At 38.0% G+C, this 16,452-nt stretch overlaps 1 protein-coding gene across 1 annotated transcript; it reads left to right on the top strand.

Moving 5' to 3' along the window:
* The first annotated feature begins 1,675 nt into the window (after positions 1-1,675).
* LOC134318972 (neuronal acetylcholine receptor subunit non-alpha-2) lies at positions 1,676-11,077 on the top strand. Its single transcript, XM_062999928.1, has 5 exons — positions 1,676-1,714; positions 7,030-7,074; positions 7,209-7,318; positions 9,384-10,260; positions 10,934-11,077. The coding sequence occupies exons 2-5, from the start codon at positions 7,048-7,050 to the stop codon at positions 11,075-11,077; spliced, it is 1,158 nt and encodes a 385-aa protein (XP_062855998.1). The 5' UTR covers positions 1,676-1,714; positions 7,030-7,047.
* Positions 11,078-16,452: the final 5,375 nt, after the last annotated feature.

Here is a 16,452-nt window from a genome sequence, read left to right as displayed (position 1 = left end):
TTGTGTACGGAGAGACACACCCTGAGAGCACTCTTTTCTCATCTCTGTGCAGGGGCCGTCAATCAGCCAGCAGAGGTCGTAACTGTACCAGTCATGGAAGAGAGACCCCATCCGGCTTAGTCCCGCCCAAATCTGAACAACAGGCCAACAGTTGTTCATGTGGCCGCTCAGCCTTAGCCGGTAGGCAGAGCTGAGATTCGATACGATGTATTCGAGATCCCAGCTCTGGTTCCAGCATGTGTTTTTACCGGTAAATAAATGACGGTTTATGTGTAAGTGAGCGGTTTATAAATGTAAAATGGCCATAGGCCTGACATTCAAGTTCCTTTAGCAAATTGTCGGTCAACAAACATCCAAAATATGAAGTTATTCTACAAGAAACAATCTACGATCAAATATATTCCAAAACTTTCTCCATTCATTCTAATTTAACGCAATTTAAAGAACTAAAGAATCTAAAAGTGCCTTAAGCGACCACTATTTAAGATGCATTAAATGATGTGGCCGTTACACAGTGACATGTATAACTTTTAATAAAAAATAAAAAAAACAGGTAAGTCCTGATGTGTACAGATGCTGAAATCAGATTTGAAAACCAGAATGTTTCTAAAATTGTGAAGAATTGTTTCTTTGACTTTCACTTTGTTTACACAAAAGACTTCTTGAGGAGCAAAGATGGGCAGAGACTCCAGTTTGTCAACAATGATTGAAAGGTGTGAGGAAATGATTGAAAGGTTTTTAAACATTGTCCCTGAAAAAAGGTTTGGAAGTTATTTGCATATTTCTCCCTCTACAGAGCATAATATCAATAAACAATACATGGAGGAATTTCACTGCGTAAAGGGCAAGGGCGCAAGAGTAAGCTGAACACCCAGGACCTCCGATCTATCAGACAGCTCTGCATTAAGAGCTGTCATTCATCAATAGCTAATATGAACACATGGGCAAGGGATTACTTTGGCAAACCTTTGTCAAGCACTACAATACAGAGTTACATGCACAAATGACACTTAAAACTTTCCTGTGCAAAAAAGAAGCCTCATGGTAACCATGTCCAGAAGGAGTGTACATAATGTTACACATAAAATGTGAAGAAAGAAAATGTATGAGAATGTCCAGTATAAAACTAATTTTACCAGGGTGCGGGCATTTACTGTGCTGACCAACCAGTAAGCTTCCCAGTATAGCAAATGCAACCATAGGTATAAAATAGTGGTTTTTGTATCCTGGGCAGTTCACTGAATGTTCAGTAGGAATACATTTTTTGATTGAGCTATTGCCAGATCCTGTTATGCTGATGAGGAGATAAGGATCAGGTTTCTGTCCGTCCTTCTCATTTCACTGTGTCTACTGCAGCCTGACTTTTGTGTATTTTTAAGCTTAACATGATGACTTTGTTGTAACTGCAGGAGAGATTAAGTTATGTGTCACTAATATAACTTGATAAGACTAAAATTGAAAACCTTAAAACTACAGAATTATTCATAGTGAATCTATTGTGTCTGTTATTCTCTCTCTCTTTCTCTCTCTCTCTCTCTCTCTCTCTCTTTCTGTGTGAGTAGATGCTGGAGAGTTTGTATCTTTGGCAGAGAGGGAGGATGCCCTGCTGAGGGACCTTTTTCAGGACTACCAGAGATGGGTGCGACCTACTCAGCATTCCAACAACACAGTTAAAGTTCGATTTGGCCTAAAAATATCTCAGCTTGTAGATGTGGTAAGAACCTGCACACAGTGAATTCACTACTTGCTCAACAGCCACTGATTGATTGCTGTTTTGTGTGGTCTTGGAAAATTCTCCACGTGTGGAATATGTCCAGATTTATCTAATTTTATTATGTTGAATTTGAAGAAGTGACTGTTTGAACTGTAATTTACTGGTCCCCTTGTAAAAGAATAGTGCACCTAAACCTCACTGAAAACGCTTACAGACTGTTATAGTTACAAAGGCTGGCCAACTCCATTATTAATATTGCCCTATGTTGGTGCTTAAAACAAGCTGTGTCCTAAACCACATTTTATAATAATGTTGTAAATAAATGAATAATGCGTTCAGTAGTGTGCAGCTCAATATCCAGAGTATGCTTTGCCAATAATTGTTTAAAAACAACTAACCATTGAAATGGTAAAAAAAACTGTTATTAGGAGCCATATGGTACACATTTAATTATGTAAATATAATAAAAAATAATTCTGCAGTAGTGGAAAAAGTAAGTACATAATATATTATTTATTTAAAGTACCTACATTTGAGGTGAAAAGTCCCTGCAAGTACCTGTCTAGCTCAGCCTGAAAAATGGACCGGTGGCTTGCAACACTTAAAAATAGGTCTAAGGGAGTTAAGGGGATGATTGCGTTGTTTCAGCCAAGGACTTCACTAGCATAGCCATCCATTCTGATACCCTCGATGCCAGTAAGCCATCTACATCAAGAGTTTTGGCACTCAGTCAAAGCATTCTGAACTGTATCCTGAACTGGTGAACCTAGTAATTGATGTACTATTACCTTTTGCCTTCTATATGTCTGTGTGAAACAACATTTTCTGCACTCACCTACATCAAAAGCAAGTACTCGCTGCTGTTTCTGCAATCCCCAAAAAGGTTAAAAACCCCTGGTCTTCTCTTTCAATTTGGAGAACACACTATTTATTACTCAAGTCATGAAAACCAAAAGAGGAACTGGAGTAGCTTTTATTGTTAACTATGATGTCAGCAAGTATTGGACACAAAACTGTGAACTGTCAGCTGGTGTCAATCCAATTTCATGTGCAACCATACAACATTACTACCATTCAGGTGTATAACCCAACAATAGTAGTCAGCGAAGAAGACCTGTAAACAAGATGTCCTGCTGGTTATAGGAACTGATTGTTGAACAGTCTACAAACAAAAATCAATCAATTTATCAGGCTTCCAAAATATGACATGGAGAACATGCCACCTGTCTTCAAAACAAAAACATCATGCTACACATGCTTCACATAATAGACAGAAAACCAAACCATAGGAGCTATGGATGGAACTTAACGAGATCATCAAAGAAGAAACAGATAAAAACATGGGAAAAAGTAAGAAATCATTAAGAAATCAAATTGGATAACAGATGATACAGTGAATACAAAGGATACTGGGTTTGTTTATTAGGATTTTATCATCATGTTTGACACTTTTGGTTACATTTATGACAGGAACGGTAGTTACTCATTACACAAGGTTCATCAGTTCACACAAGGTTATATTGAACACAGTCATGGACAATTTAGTTTTTCCAATTTACCTCACTTGCACATCTTTGGACTGTGGGAGGAAACCGAAGCACGCAGAGTAAACTCACGCAGACATGGGGAGAACATGCAAACTCCACACAGAAAAGAGGATAGTGGGTATACAAAGCAAAAGAGGCCAGAGCTGGATTTTACTCCTGACCTTGGCAAAAGCCCACTGGTTTATATCTTTTAAACATGCAGATAATTGTTGCTGATCAAACTGGCCATGTTAATAAGAACACGGAAAACTCACCACCTGTAAACATAATCATAGTAATTATAGGAAGGCCATGCTTTAAACTAAAATGACATAAATAATAATAATAATAAATAATGAAATTATATGACTTTTTACACTACCAGAAGTAAAAATTAAAGATGCCATATGTTAACCAGTGTTTTTGCCAGCAGAATTCTTATATCTGTGGTGCTGATGTGACATTGATGTGCTCTCCATGGTCCTGAAAATGTATTGCATTATATATTTCAGTTCTTTCTTTAAAATGTTCCCTTTTCTGTCTGTTTCCTTTTAATCTGTTTGGCTTGTGTCCTGATTCTCAGAGAGCTTTTTCCTGTTCAAGTCATAGTGGGAGTAAATTATTCACAGTGCTTACTTTCCTGAAATATTCCCAAACAGTAGAAGTCCTGATGCCCAGGTCAGCTTTTCATATCATACAACCACGGCTTTTGTGTGATTACATTTACATTAGTTTATGTCCCTGCTTGAGCTTAATGGGATTTAGGCCAGTATTTTGACTGGAAAATTTTAAAACCTTGTTACTTTAAACCAACATTGTAGGTAGGTGTGACAAAATCCTCTGGCTCATTATGCTCATTTTTGTTGCAGTCTGAACCTCTGTAAACAGCAACTTGGCTTTATCTGAAAATTTTCAACCACTTGGGCAATATAAGCATACATGTGCTTGATTGGCCAGTTTACTGTTAATAATATGATTCTTAAAAACATTTAATTATTAACAAGGACGGCATGATGGTTTAGTGGGTAGTGCTGCTACCTCACAGCAAGAAGGGTCTAGGTTTGATTTTCCCGGCCAGAAGGACAGGGTGCTTTCTGTGTGGAGTTTAAAATGTTCTCCCTGTGGCTGAAGAGCCACAAACAAAAGAACTAGTGGCCAATAAGGGAAAATGAAACCAATAAAGGGAAACCAATTCAAAATTTGCCCCAGCCCCAAGAGGATAGACTATAGAACAGACAGATGAGCATTTAAACGGAGTTGTGGACATCACATTCCAAATGCTCACCCATAAAAGAAGAATTTCAAATGGCTGATGCTCACCACACATGCAGCAACACATTCCCAGCACAATGCATTACCAATGAGTAGGAAAAATTAAAGTAAGGGTTGAAAATTGGAATACCAACTCAATAACTACTTGGTCCACCAAAACAAAGTAATCCATGTTTTCACCATAGCTCCAGCAATGCCTAATGAAAGAACAAAAGTGGACAGCCATGTCTGACACTACATGTGCCCAGGGGTGATGCTGAGTGGTGGCTTGCTCCAACAATATTTCACTCACACTCTGTGATGTGGCCATTTTACTAACTTATACTTACTTTAATTTCTCACTATGTCTACTCACCCTGGTTTAGGCAAGCACAATTTGCAAACCATGAGTTTAGAGACTGCAGTGCAAGAATAAAAACAGTTCTTTATACAGATAATGACCCTAAAGTGCTTTAGTAAACAAACACAGCCTGTTTGTATTGTCACAGTAAAGCCACTAGCTGTAGTCAATCTTAATCACTAAATAATGATTTTGAAGGTCATGCCACAAATGTAGAAAAACATTCTAGAACTTTATTTATGGAACTAAATTGATAATTGATAATTCAAGTTGCAATGTGTATATTTTTGACTTTTTTGGTGTTTTGGTCATATTTTTAGAAAATACACAAACATTTTGTATTTTGTAAACTTTGGAAATTATCTTCAAGTTACCATCATACATTCAGAGAAAGAGAATCATTGTAGACATCGTTAATGCCCCAAACTGCAACAATATACAAAAAGCCTACAGCAGTCTTAAAAAACATGGTTTTGTGCTGCTCTAGATGAAATTAATTTGACTTTACTAGTCCAGAATTATTTATCAGGGAACACACTGAGACCCAGGTGTCTGTATTCAGTGGACACCAGGCACTGAAAGCATAGCCAAAAACAGTGATGACACAGATGTCCACTCTTATACAAATCTATGACAAATACAAAACCACCAAATAAATTGTATTTGTGTGTCTTTCTTAATAAGATTTTAACAAATATGAAAAAATAATGATTCCATAATTGCACAGAGTAAATAGGCTTATGGGCATTTATTATATTTGACTTTGCGTTGTTTGATGGATATTTCAAATAACCATCATTTTATGTTACAAGAAAGCATCAACACAGCCTATTGTAAATTTATAAAGGCAGAGCCCAGTGTTATATAACCCTGAAAGAATATCATAGACAGATATAACAGTCATATATCTTTTTTTCCTGTCAGGCTTTAATATCATAAAAAAGCACAATGACTATACTAGTCTGAGAGCAAGATGATTTAGGATTGACTTTGTGAGTATATGACTTTACCAGACCTGAACTTCAAAATTTCACCCAGAGTTTTAAACAAATGCTGAGGACATGAGAGCTATGATGAATGGTAGCTCAAATTGCTAATCATTATAATACTAGTGATGATTTTAATGTCAGTCAAGTCCTTCTGTATATGGAGCTGCTTATTTGCTGCGCTAATTAGTGTATGCTTTTTAATTAGCCAGAAAATATAGTACATTTTACATTTTAGAATAGATTGTTATAGAGAACTCTCTGAAATAAAAAGACACTTTTGAATCATCAGTGTTTAAATACAATTTAGGTACCTTTATTAATGTTATTAACAAATGTAGATTACTCAGTGTATAAGCTCCATTGCAAACTATGTAAATAAATAACTAAATAAAAACACCTATATAAAGTAATTTCTGATGTGCATTTATAGTAAAACCCATATAAAGTATTTTCTCCCCATACATTAATTTATCCTCATGTAGCCCATATAACTCTAGAATACTAGAGCAGTTTACTTGTTTAGATTTCTCAAGTATTTTAAATGTTTAATGGCTCAGTGTCTAATTAGTGTAAAGACTTGATAAATATTGTTGAAGCTTAACCTTTCAGTTCATCCATTAATTTTGGTTTGATTTGACAAGACAAAAGAGGAATTTTTAAAAAATGAATTTGTTTGATTTTAAACTTTCTTAAAATATTCAATATATATATATTTTAAATGTATTTTTAAGATTGTTGATTAACTAAAGATTATGACTTTAGTTGAAGAATCAAATGTCAGCTTTATTGATGATTTTTTTTTATGTCTAATCATTGTATAAAGATATTTTGATGTTGACAGAAATATGGCTTAATAAAATGAAATATTTATATTTTTTTCTGAGGTGAAGATTAACTGCTTTGAATAATAATAACAACAATAATATTATAATATAGTATTAGTATAGTAATAGTATAATAATAATGATCATGATAACGATCATGTTTTAAAATATTGTAGAAAGTCTCTTTAGAAGAGTGAAGGCTGTTAAGGAAGCAAATTTTATGTTAATGCTCATGTTTAAATATGTTAGGATGTTGGATGTCCAAGTTTTTGACTGTGTTGTGTATCTGTAAATAAATTTTTCTTTTTAAATCAGAATGTATATTTTCATGTTTTTTCTTTTTTCAATGTAATTTGTCATTCAGGATGAGAAGAACCAACTCATGACCACTAATGTGTGGCTCTGGCAGGTAAGTTATCGAACTGCCAATATTATTATTAATAAATGCAAATAATTACACATCTCAAATCATTTATAAACATGTCTGTACTGGATACTTTAAGCTTGCATATATTTGAATGTTTTTGTAAACTGTATGTGCAGGAGTGGGTGGATTATAAGCTGCGGTGGGACCCAGAGGACTATGGTGGTATAACTTTCATCAGAGTGCCATCAGAGAGCATTTGGTTGCCAGACATTGTGCTGTATGAGAAGTATGTTTGTCATAAGCTTACAAGTACAGTACAATTTTCAGACATAAATAAACACAATTTGTTTTGACAAATTTGACATTTTTTAAAATCCAATTTTACATGTGCTATTTGAACTCTGCATCTTATACTCATGATTTCAGTAAAGTTTATACGTATCATTGAGGACTTTAAATAAACTACAGCAATATTTTCTTGAATGTATAAACTTCTAGAATTCTGCTTTTTTATTTGTAAGGATTTATAAAACTTAAATGCATAAGTAACGTTTGTAAATAAACAGTAATATGCTGACATACTGTAATCTACTATACTTCATGTCAAAATACATTGATACTGTTAAATTACATTAGATAAACTGTTAAATAACAGCAGCATGCTGGCATGTACTGTAAAATGATCATAAAAACACAGTAATTGTCAATATTCTGTAAAATACTGATAGATGTGGTGCCTCAGCTGGCAGTATTTTACTATTACAGTGAAATTCTTTACAATGTTTTCATATTGTATACAGACAGACAATGATATAATAAACATGTTCTGCAATTACAGAACACCCTTATAATTAATATTGGCAATGAGAACATTTTGCAGTTTTCTTTTTTAATTATCCAGTACCCACAAATCTTGGGCTGACACATCATACTTTAATACAGCTGTTGATTTTAAATACAAAGCTTGATTGTACAATGCTACACTAGCATTGTAATTGAATTGTGGAACAGATAATAAAACTCAAAAAACAAAAACTGAGTGGGACTTGAACCCAGGCCGCTGCGTTAGCTACTGAACACTACCACTCAACCCAGTAGGCTCTATAGAAAATATCTCCGCTCAGGTGGGTTAAAACCCAATAGACTCAAAGAGGTACAAAAGAAAAATACAAAAACCACCCATTTTGGGGAAATGTTTGAGTGGGAAAACTGAGAACAAAAGACTGCCAGGGGAAACACTGGCCACCTCAAGATTCACGAGGAAAAGAGGACATTATAACAAAAGGCTTTCCCAACAGAAGAGTAGCTGAGAGAATGAAGTGTTGTTTTTTTTTTGCAAGAGAGAGGTGAGGATAAGAGTGAAAGCTCTCAGCCCTCTACCCAGAATACCGGCTGTTTGTGTTTGCTCAACATGAGACAAAGACCCAGCAAGTTCTCACTGCTTCTCTGTCTTTTTATAGACCTGTGCACAGGTGTTGTGCTTTAGGCCTGATTGCTGGCTTGCTGTTGACCCCTAGCGGCCGGAGTCTGATTAGCCCTAGGACCACCCCTTACAACCATTTACTGAGCCCCAGAAAACACTAGTTTATAGCAAACTACACTTTGGATCAATACTCTTTGCCACCCCATATCTGCCTCTACTATCTGTCAGCCAGTGTGGACACTGGGTCAGGACATTATAAGTATATGTGTAAAGACCACAAGTGCAAAATATATGCTAATTCTTTTCCCCCCAATTTTCTCCCCTAATCTAGTCGTATCCAATCACCCTGACTGTGTTACGCTTCATCTCTACCGATACAACCCTCCACTGCTGACTGAGGAGCTTTGCAAGTGACACACGCTGCCATCCAACACATGTGCAGTACTCACTGCCTCTTTTCACCTGCACGAGGCGAGTTCATATGTGGATCAGCATTGTGTTTGGAGAGCCACACCCTGATCAGCATTATTTCCAAACTTTGCGCAGGCGCCATTAATCAGCCAGCAGAGGTCGTTTTAAGGAAACCTGGTCTGGCTCATCCCACCCTGAAAAACAGTAAATCGTTGTTCATGATGCCACCCAGCCCAGCCGGATGGCAGAGCTGAGTTTCAAACAAGTTCGAAAATGTCAGCTCTGGTGTGCTAGCGTGTTTTACCGCTGCGCCACTTGAGCGCCCATATGCTAATTCTTTTAATTAAAAAAATTGTTTTGTCAATTACAGTAATGGCATGTATGACCTTTCGAATTACTTAGATATACAACTTGAAATTAAGTTACTAGGATTAAAGCCTTATATTTTCTTTGATATCAAATATTGTCCTTTCCACATACTGTATATACCAATGAGCTTGTTTTGAATCTCTTGCAGTGCTGATGGGCGTTTTGAGGGCTCATTAATGACCAAAGCTATTATAAAGTATAATGGTGCTGTCACCTGGACCCCTCCAGCCAGTTACAAGTCAGCCTGCATGATGGATGTGACATTTTTCCCATTTGATCGTCAGAACTGCTCAATGAAGTTTGGCTCCTGGACGTATGATGGCACAATGGTGGACCTGGTCCTCGTCAGTCATCAGGTAGATCGCAGTGACTTTTTCGACAATGGTGAGTGGGAAATTCTGAGTGCTACTGGCATTAAGGGCAGACGGCAGGACGGCAGACTTTCCTACCCGTTCATCACCTATTCCTTCATACTGAAACGACTTCCTCTGTTCTACACCCTATTCCTGATCATTCCCTGTTTGGGGTTATCCTTCCTCACTGTGCTGGTCTTCTATCTTCCATCAGACGAGGGTGAGAAGGTGTCGCTGTCCACCTCTGTGCTCGTTTCACTCACTGTCTTCCTTCTGGTTATTGAAGAAATCATACCGTCCTCATCTAAAGTCATCCCTCTGATTGGCGAGTACCTGCTCTTTATCATGATCTTTGTCACCCTCTCCATTATTGTGACTGTATTTGTGATAAACGTGCACCACCGCTCCTCTACAACCTACCACCCAATGGCCCCATGGGTACGAGCGCTCTTCCTGCAGCGCCTGCCTCAGCTGCTGTGCATGCGTGCTCACACAGACCGATACCTGTACCCTGAGCTGGAACCGCAAAGTCCTGATTTTAAGCCCAGCAGCAGGAAAGCACGACTAGGCTCTGAGAGTGAGGGTCAGGCTCTGATCAACTTGTTGGAAAACGCCACCTGTTCCATCCGCTACATCTCACACCACATCCGCAAGGAGCATTTTATCAGAGAGGTATGAATAATTTATTTTACTTTGTTTATGCATTTTCTTCCCTTTTCTCCTGACTTTGGCATATCCAATTACCCAACTGTGTTATGCTTCTTCTCTACTGATGTTGATCCCCACCCTGGTTGAGGAGAGCCGAGACTGACACACGCCCCCTCCGACACGTGTGCAGTAGCCGACTACATCTTTTCACCTGCACGAGGCGAGTTCATATGCGGATCAGCTTTGTGTACAAAGAGCCACACCCTGATCAATGTATTATCTCACGTCAGCCAGCAGAGGTCATAATTGCATCAGTTATGAGGAATCACCGTCCAGCTCCCACCCTGTATGAACAAAAGCCAATTGTTGTTCATGTAGGTGCCCAGCCTGTCGGATAGCAGAGCTGAGATTTGAAAATAATGATTGTTTTTAATTTACGATTAATTCTATATTGAATTGCCAGTTTACAACAAAAATCGGTTTTATTCCTATTTATTCCTTAGGTCATTTTTGTATACGAATACAGATTCTAAATATATGAAGAAAATAGTTAACATGAAGGGTGGATTTACCAACATTGTGTCTAATTACTTTGCTTGTTTCAATATAGACAAATTTGAGCATATTAAATGATAAACAGGTTCAAGGTGATGCTGCTACTGATAATAATGATGATGGTGCTCTGCTCTTGTTCCAGGTGGTGCATGATTGGAAGTTCGTGGCTCAAGTGCTGGACAGAATTTTTCTCTGGGCCTTCCTTACTGTTTCTGTACTGGGCACTATCCTCATTTTCACTCCTGCTCTAAAACTGTACAGTTCTTCTTCTCCATCAGCACCATAAGGCAGTAACCCATTCCACTGCCCAAGCTTTCAATTAAGTTTTTAAAATGGCTTTCCATTCACACTGGCATTTATTTAAATTAGAGCCTGTAAAATTCAGTGACAAAAGGAGGTACTATTTGTACTATTTAAGGTTAACTTAACAATTTAAATCAAAGTGATGAATGTAAAACTTGTTTGTCCCCACTATGACACATTATACAACTATCACCTCTTTGTTTCTACACTCATTGTCCATTTTATCAGCTCCACTTACCATATAGAAGCACTTTGTAGTTCTACAACTACTGACTGTAGTCCATCTGTTTCACTACATGCCTTGTTAGTCCCCTTTCATGCTGTTTTTCAGTGGTCAGGACTCTCCCAGGACCACCACAGAGTAGGTATTATTTAGGTGGTGGATCATTCTCAGCACTGCAGTGACACTGACATGGTGGTGGTGTGTTAGTGTGTGTTGAGCTGGTATGAGTGGATAAGACACAGCAATGCTGATGGAGTTTTTAAACACCTCACTGACAGTGCTGGACTGAGAATAGTCCACCAACCTAAAATATATCCAGCCAACAGCTCCCCGTAGGCAGCGTCTTGTGATCACTGATGAAGGTCTAGAAGATGACCAACTCAAAGAGCAACAAAAGATGAGCGATCGTCTCAGACGACACTGAATTTAAAAACTCCAGCAGCGCTGCTGTGTCTGATCCACTCATACCAGCACAACACACACTAACACACCACCACCATGTCATTGTCACTGCAGTGCTTAGAAGGATCCACCACCTACATAATACCTGCTCTGTGGTGGTCCTGACCACTGAAGAACAGGGTGAGAGCAGGCTAAAAAGGTAGAGAAACAGATGGACTACAGTCAGTAATTGTAGAACTACAAAGTGCTTCTATAGGGTAAGTGGAGCTGATGAAATGGACAGTGAGTGTAGAAACGAGGTAGTTTTAATGTTATGGCTGATCAGTATATTTATTTGATATGTTTATTGTTACTGAAACTGTATGGATCCCAGATGTGTTTGATTAACATTACCAGTACGTTATGGACTTCAAGAACAAGCGGACAGATTAAATCCATTTAAAACTAATCAAATTACCATGGCTATATTCAAACTGTTTATCATCATAAAAAGACAATGTATTAATCTACTCTGTGGTTTATGATGAAGCAAATATACAGTACGTCAGCACATGGTATTAATAAGCGGCTTCAATTTTTAAAAATATAATTTGTGCTTAAATATCAATTTGTTTAATTATTTTATAGTTAACCAGTAAGGCTTTAAAAGTAAAAACGGCCACAGAGAATTAGATTCTTAATGTCTCAGCCTGACAAGACTAACTTATTATATGCTAGCTGTCTATACACTCCTGTAGGACCCACAGTTCCATCTGAATTGAATCAATAATTCACTTTGAATTGCAGAAAGTACTGCATTACCTTTTATATTACAGTGGATCCCACCAATTAGGGATTTTGTTGTGGGCACGGAACTAGAATATAAAACACATAAATAACAAAGTAATTATATAAAGGGAAAGTGATCTGATACACACACACACACAGTGTTAAAATCATGTAGAAAGTGTACATATTTTTATTCTTAAACTTTAGTCCTAAGCATTTGACTTTATTATAGAGCACTTAGAAGAGTAGGAGAGTTTGTTTATTAGGATTTTAACGTCATGTTTTACACTTGGTTACATTCATGACAGGAATGGTTGTTACTCATTACACAAGATTATATCGAACACAGTCTTGGACAATTTTGTGTCTCCAATTCACCTCACTTGCATGTCTTCAGACTGTGGGAGGAAAATGGAGCACCCGGAGGAAACCCAAGCAGACACGGGAAGAACATGCAAACTCCACAGTGCTACTACGGGGAGAAAGTGCTACCTACTTGTGTTGTGACATGGTTTTTATTTATTGCTTAATATTCTGTGTACATTTCACAATTGCAGCGTTCAAGCTGAGGAGCACAAAACATGAATAATGCTTGAAACAAACACCTCGACCACCTTAAACATGGCACTCGAACCACCAGATGGCACCACTTAAACACAGATTTCAGCAGTTATTGGCTTGTTTATTTCAGTGTATTTTACATTTACGGCATTTAGCAGACACTTATCCAAAGTGACTTGCAGTATATAGTCCAAGCAATTGAGGGTTAAGGATCTTGCTCAAGGGTCCAACAGTGGCAACCTGGCAGTGATGGGGTTTGAACCAGCAACCTTCTGCTTACCAGTCTAGTACCTAAACCACTAGGCTACAACTGCCCTGTATTTCTTTAAATATGTGCCTAGTCCACACATTGTTAACCAAGTCATTTTCCTATTGTAATATTATATTAAAAATGGGCATGCAGTGTTTGTGTCTTGAGTGATTAGTGTCTTAATTTATGAAGTTCTATGAGTAAATGGGGGACCCAACCCCAAGCTGAAGAACCTCTCCTGTAGTTTACTGTAGAGTACTAAGGCTCAGAGAAAAGATAATAATCAGTAGATGGAGCCAGCGCTGCTTGGCTAAGTTAAAGCAAGCTTCAGCATGCCAAGTGTTAACCAAGATGTCAATATGAGCAGAGAGAATTGGAAAAAAGAACAAAAAACTAAAAAAAGTATGATCAAAAATGTACAAAAGTTTAAAAAAGACAAGAGAACACAGCCACCATATACAAAAAAGGACAGAGCTGTCTATTTGTTGAGAAGTTTAGTCAAAATCTGTAAAAAAAATAAGTCTTGCTGATGTTCTACCAGTCTGTGACCTCCAGTGTCCTTTTCTGTCGTGGTGTGTTGAGGAGGCTGCATTAAGAAGAGTGATGCTACATGACTGGACAGGCTGGTGAGAAAAGCTGGCTCTGTGGTTGGCACAGAACTTGACACTTTTATGCAGGTGGCTGAGGAAAGGACACTTATAAAGCTTTTATCCATCATGGATAACACACAACACCCTCTGAACAGCACAGTCACCAGACAGAGAAGTGTGTTACAGACTGCTGGCTCTGTCCTACTCGACAGATAAGCTTGAGAAAGACGTTTGTACCACAGGTAGTCAAGAGAAAAAATTACGTCAGTAGATGGAGCCAGTGCTGCTTGGGTGTGTTAAAGCAAGCTTTGGCAACTTTGGTCAACTAAGGTGTCAACATGAGCAGAGATTAAAAAAAAAAAAAGTACTAAAGTTTAAAAAGACATCATGGTGGTAAGATAATTATTGTTGGTTTTGTAGATCTGACTTGTGGTAAAGAGATGAAAGTATTGAATTCAAGTCATGTCAGTTTTTTTTTTTAAACAAAAACAGTTGTCATACATTAAGATTAAATAGTAGGCCAACAGAACCAACAAAATGTACAAGAGCAAATAAACAAATAAAGTGATAAATAAATAGACAAAAACAAATGCAAATTACATTCACAAAGCTGTGAGTTGCAGATAATTTTTATTTGTTTACATTTACATTTATAGCAAACTACATTTTTTTTATTTTTGTTTAAAAAATCTTTCATTTATGCAGTATTTAATTATTATTATTTTTTTTCTCCTGATTTCTAGTTTGTCCAATTTTAACCCAATTGCGTTATGCTTCCTCTCTACTGGTGCTGACCCCCGCCCCTGATTTAGGAGAGCAAACTGGCACACACCCCCTCCGACACGTGAGCAGTAGCCGACTGCATCTTTTCACCTGCACCAGCCGAGTTCATATGCGAATCAGCCCTGTGCACGGAGAGCCACACCCCGATCAGCATTATTCCTCTACTTTGTGCAGACGCCATCAACCAGACAGCAGAGGTCCTAATTGCATCAGTTATGAGGTCCCTGTCTGACTCCAAAACCCCGTATGAACAACAGCCAAACGTTGTTCATATTTCATTTCATGTCAGTGTCATGACTAGTAAGAGAAATTTTAACACAACACAATAACAAATTGTAACATACCAAGTTCAGTTTTAAATACAATCTCCATTTCCAAAAAAAGTGGGGGCACTTTCTAAAAATGCAATAAAAACTCACATACACACACCCATTCACCTATAGGGCAATTCAGTTTCTCCAATTAACCTGACTGCATGTTTTTGGACTGTGGAAGGAAACCAGAGCTCCTGGAGGAAACCCACTCAGACATGGGGGGAACTCCACACAGAAAGGACCTGGACCGCCCCACCTGGGGATCAAACCCAGGACGTTCTCGCTGTGAGGTGACAGTGCTACCCACTTAGCCACCATGCCGCCCGCAATAAAAACTAAAGACTGTAATTTGTTAAATGGATGGACTTTTATTTAACTGATGAAAGTACAAAGTAAACACTTTCAGTGTTTTTTACTGACAAACACAGCTGTATTTTCTAAATATAACAAACAATAGAATGTGATGCTGCACTCAAAAAAAGTTAGGACAGAGACAATGAAAGACTAAGGTTATGCAAGTAACACTGTTCTGGAGGTTTCACAATAAACAGTTTAACTGATAACAAGTGAGGTCATCAAGACAGAGAGAAAGTATTAAAGTAGCATTCACCAAAGGCTTAGTCTTTGCAAGCAAGGATGGCTTGTGGTTCACCACTTTGTCTTTGAACTAACTGACAATTCTCTCATATTCTCTAATGACGTTTGGCACAATGTTTATCAGCACAAGATTGCAAAGAATTGAGGTCTTTCACCATATACAGTTAATACACCGATGAGGCACAACATTATGACCACCTTCCTAATATTGTGTTGGTGCCCCTTTTGCTGTCCTATACACAACAAACTGTGATGCACTGTGTATTATGACACCTTTCTATCAGAACCAGCATTAACTTCTTCAGCAAATTGAGCTACAGTAGCTTGTCTGTTGGATCGTCACACGGGCCAGCCTTTGCTCCTCACGTGCATCAGCGAGCCTTGGCTGCCCATGACCCTGTTCCTTCCTTGGACCACTTTTAATAGATACTGACCACTGCAAATGGTGAACACCCCACAAGAGCTGCAGTTTTAGAGATGCTCTAACTCAGTCTAGCCATCACAATTTGGCCCTTGCCAAACTCACTCAAATCATTACGCTCGCCCATTTTTCCTGCTTCTAACACATCAACTGTGAGGATAAAATGTTCACTTGCTGCCTAATACATCCCACCCACTAAAGGGTGTCGTGATGAAGAGATAGTGTTATTCACTTCACTTGTCAGTGGTCATAATGTTATGCCTAGGGGGTGTTATATCAAGATTCAGGAAGTCAGGGGAAATATTGATGTGTAAAGATCAAGGGGAAAACCACTCCTAAATGTACATGAACTTAATCTTTCATTAAGCCCTCGAGCGGTAGTGTTTGAGAAACAGTCATGTTACCGTGATAGACATAGGCACTTAACACAGTCCATTGCTGAACCTGAA

Source organism: Trichomycterus rosablanca, chromosome 8 (assembly GCF_030014385.1).
Source record: "Trichomycterus rosablanca isolate fTriRos1 chromosome 8, fTriRos1.hap1, whole genome shotgun sequence".
Lineage (NCBI taxonomy): Eukaryota > Metazoa > Chordata > Actinopteri > Siluriformes > Trichomycteridae > Trichomycterus > Trichomycterus rosablanca.
This window is presented reverse-complemented; position numbering and strand designations above follow the sequence as displayed.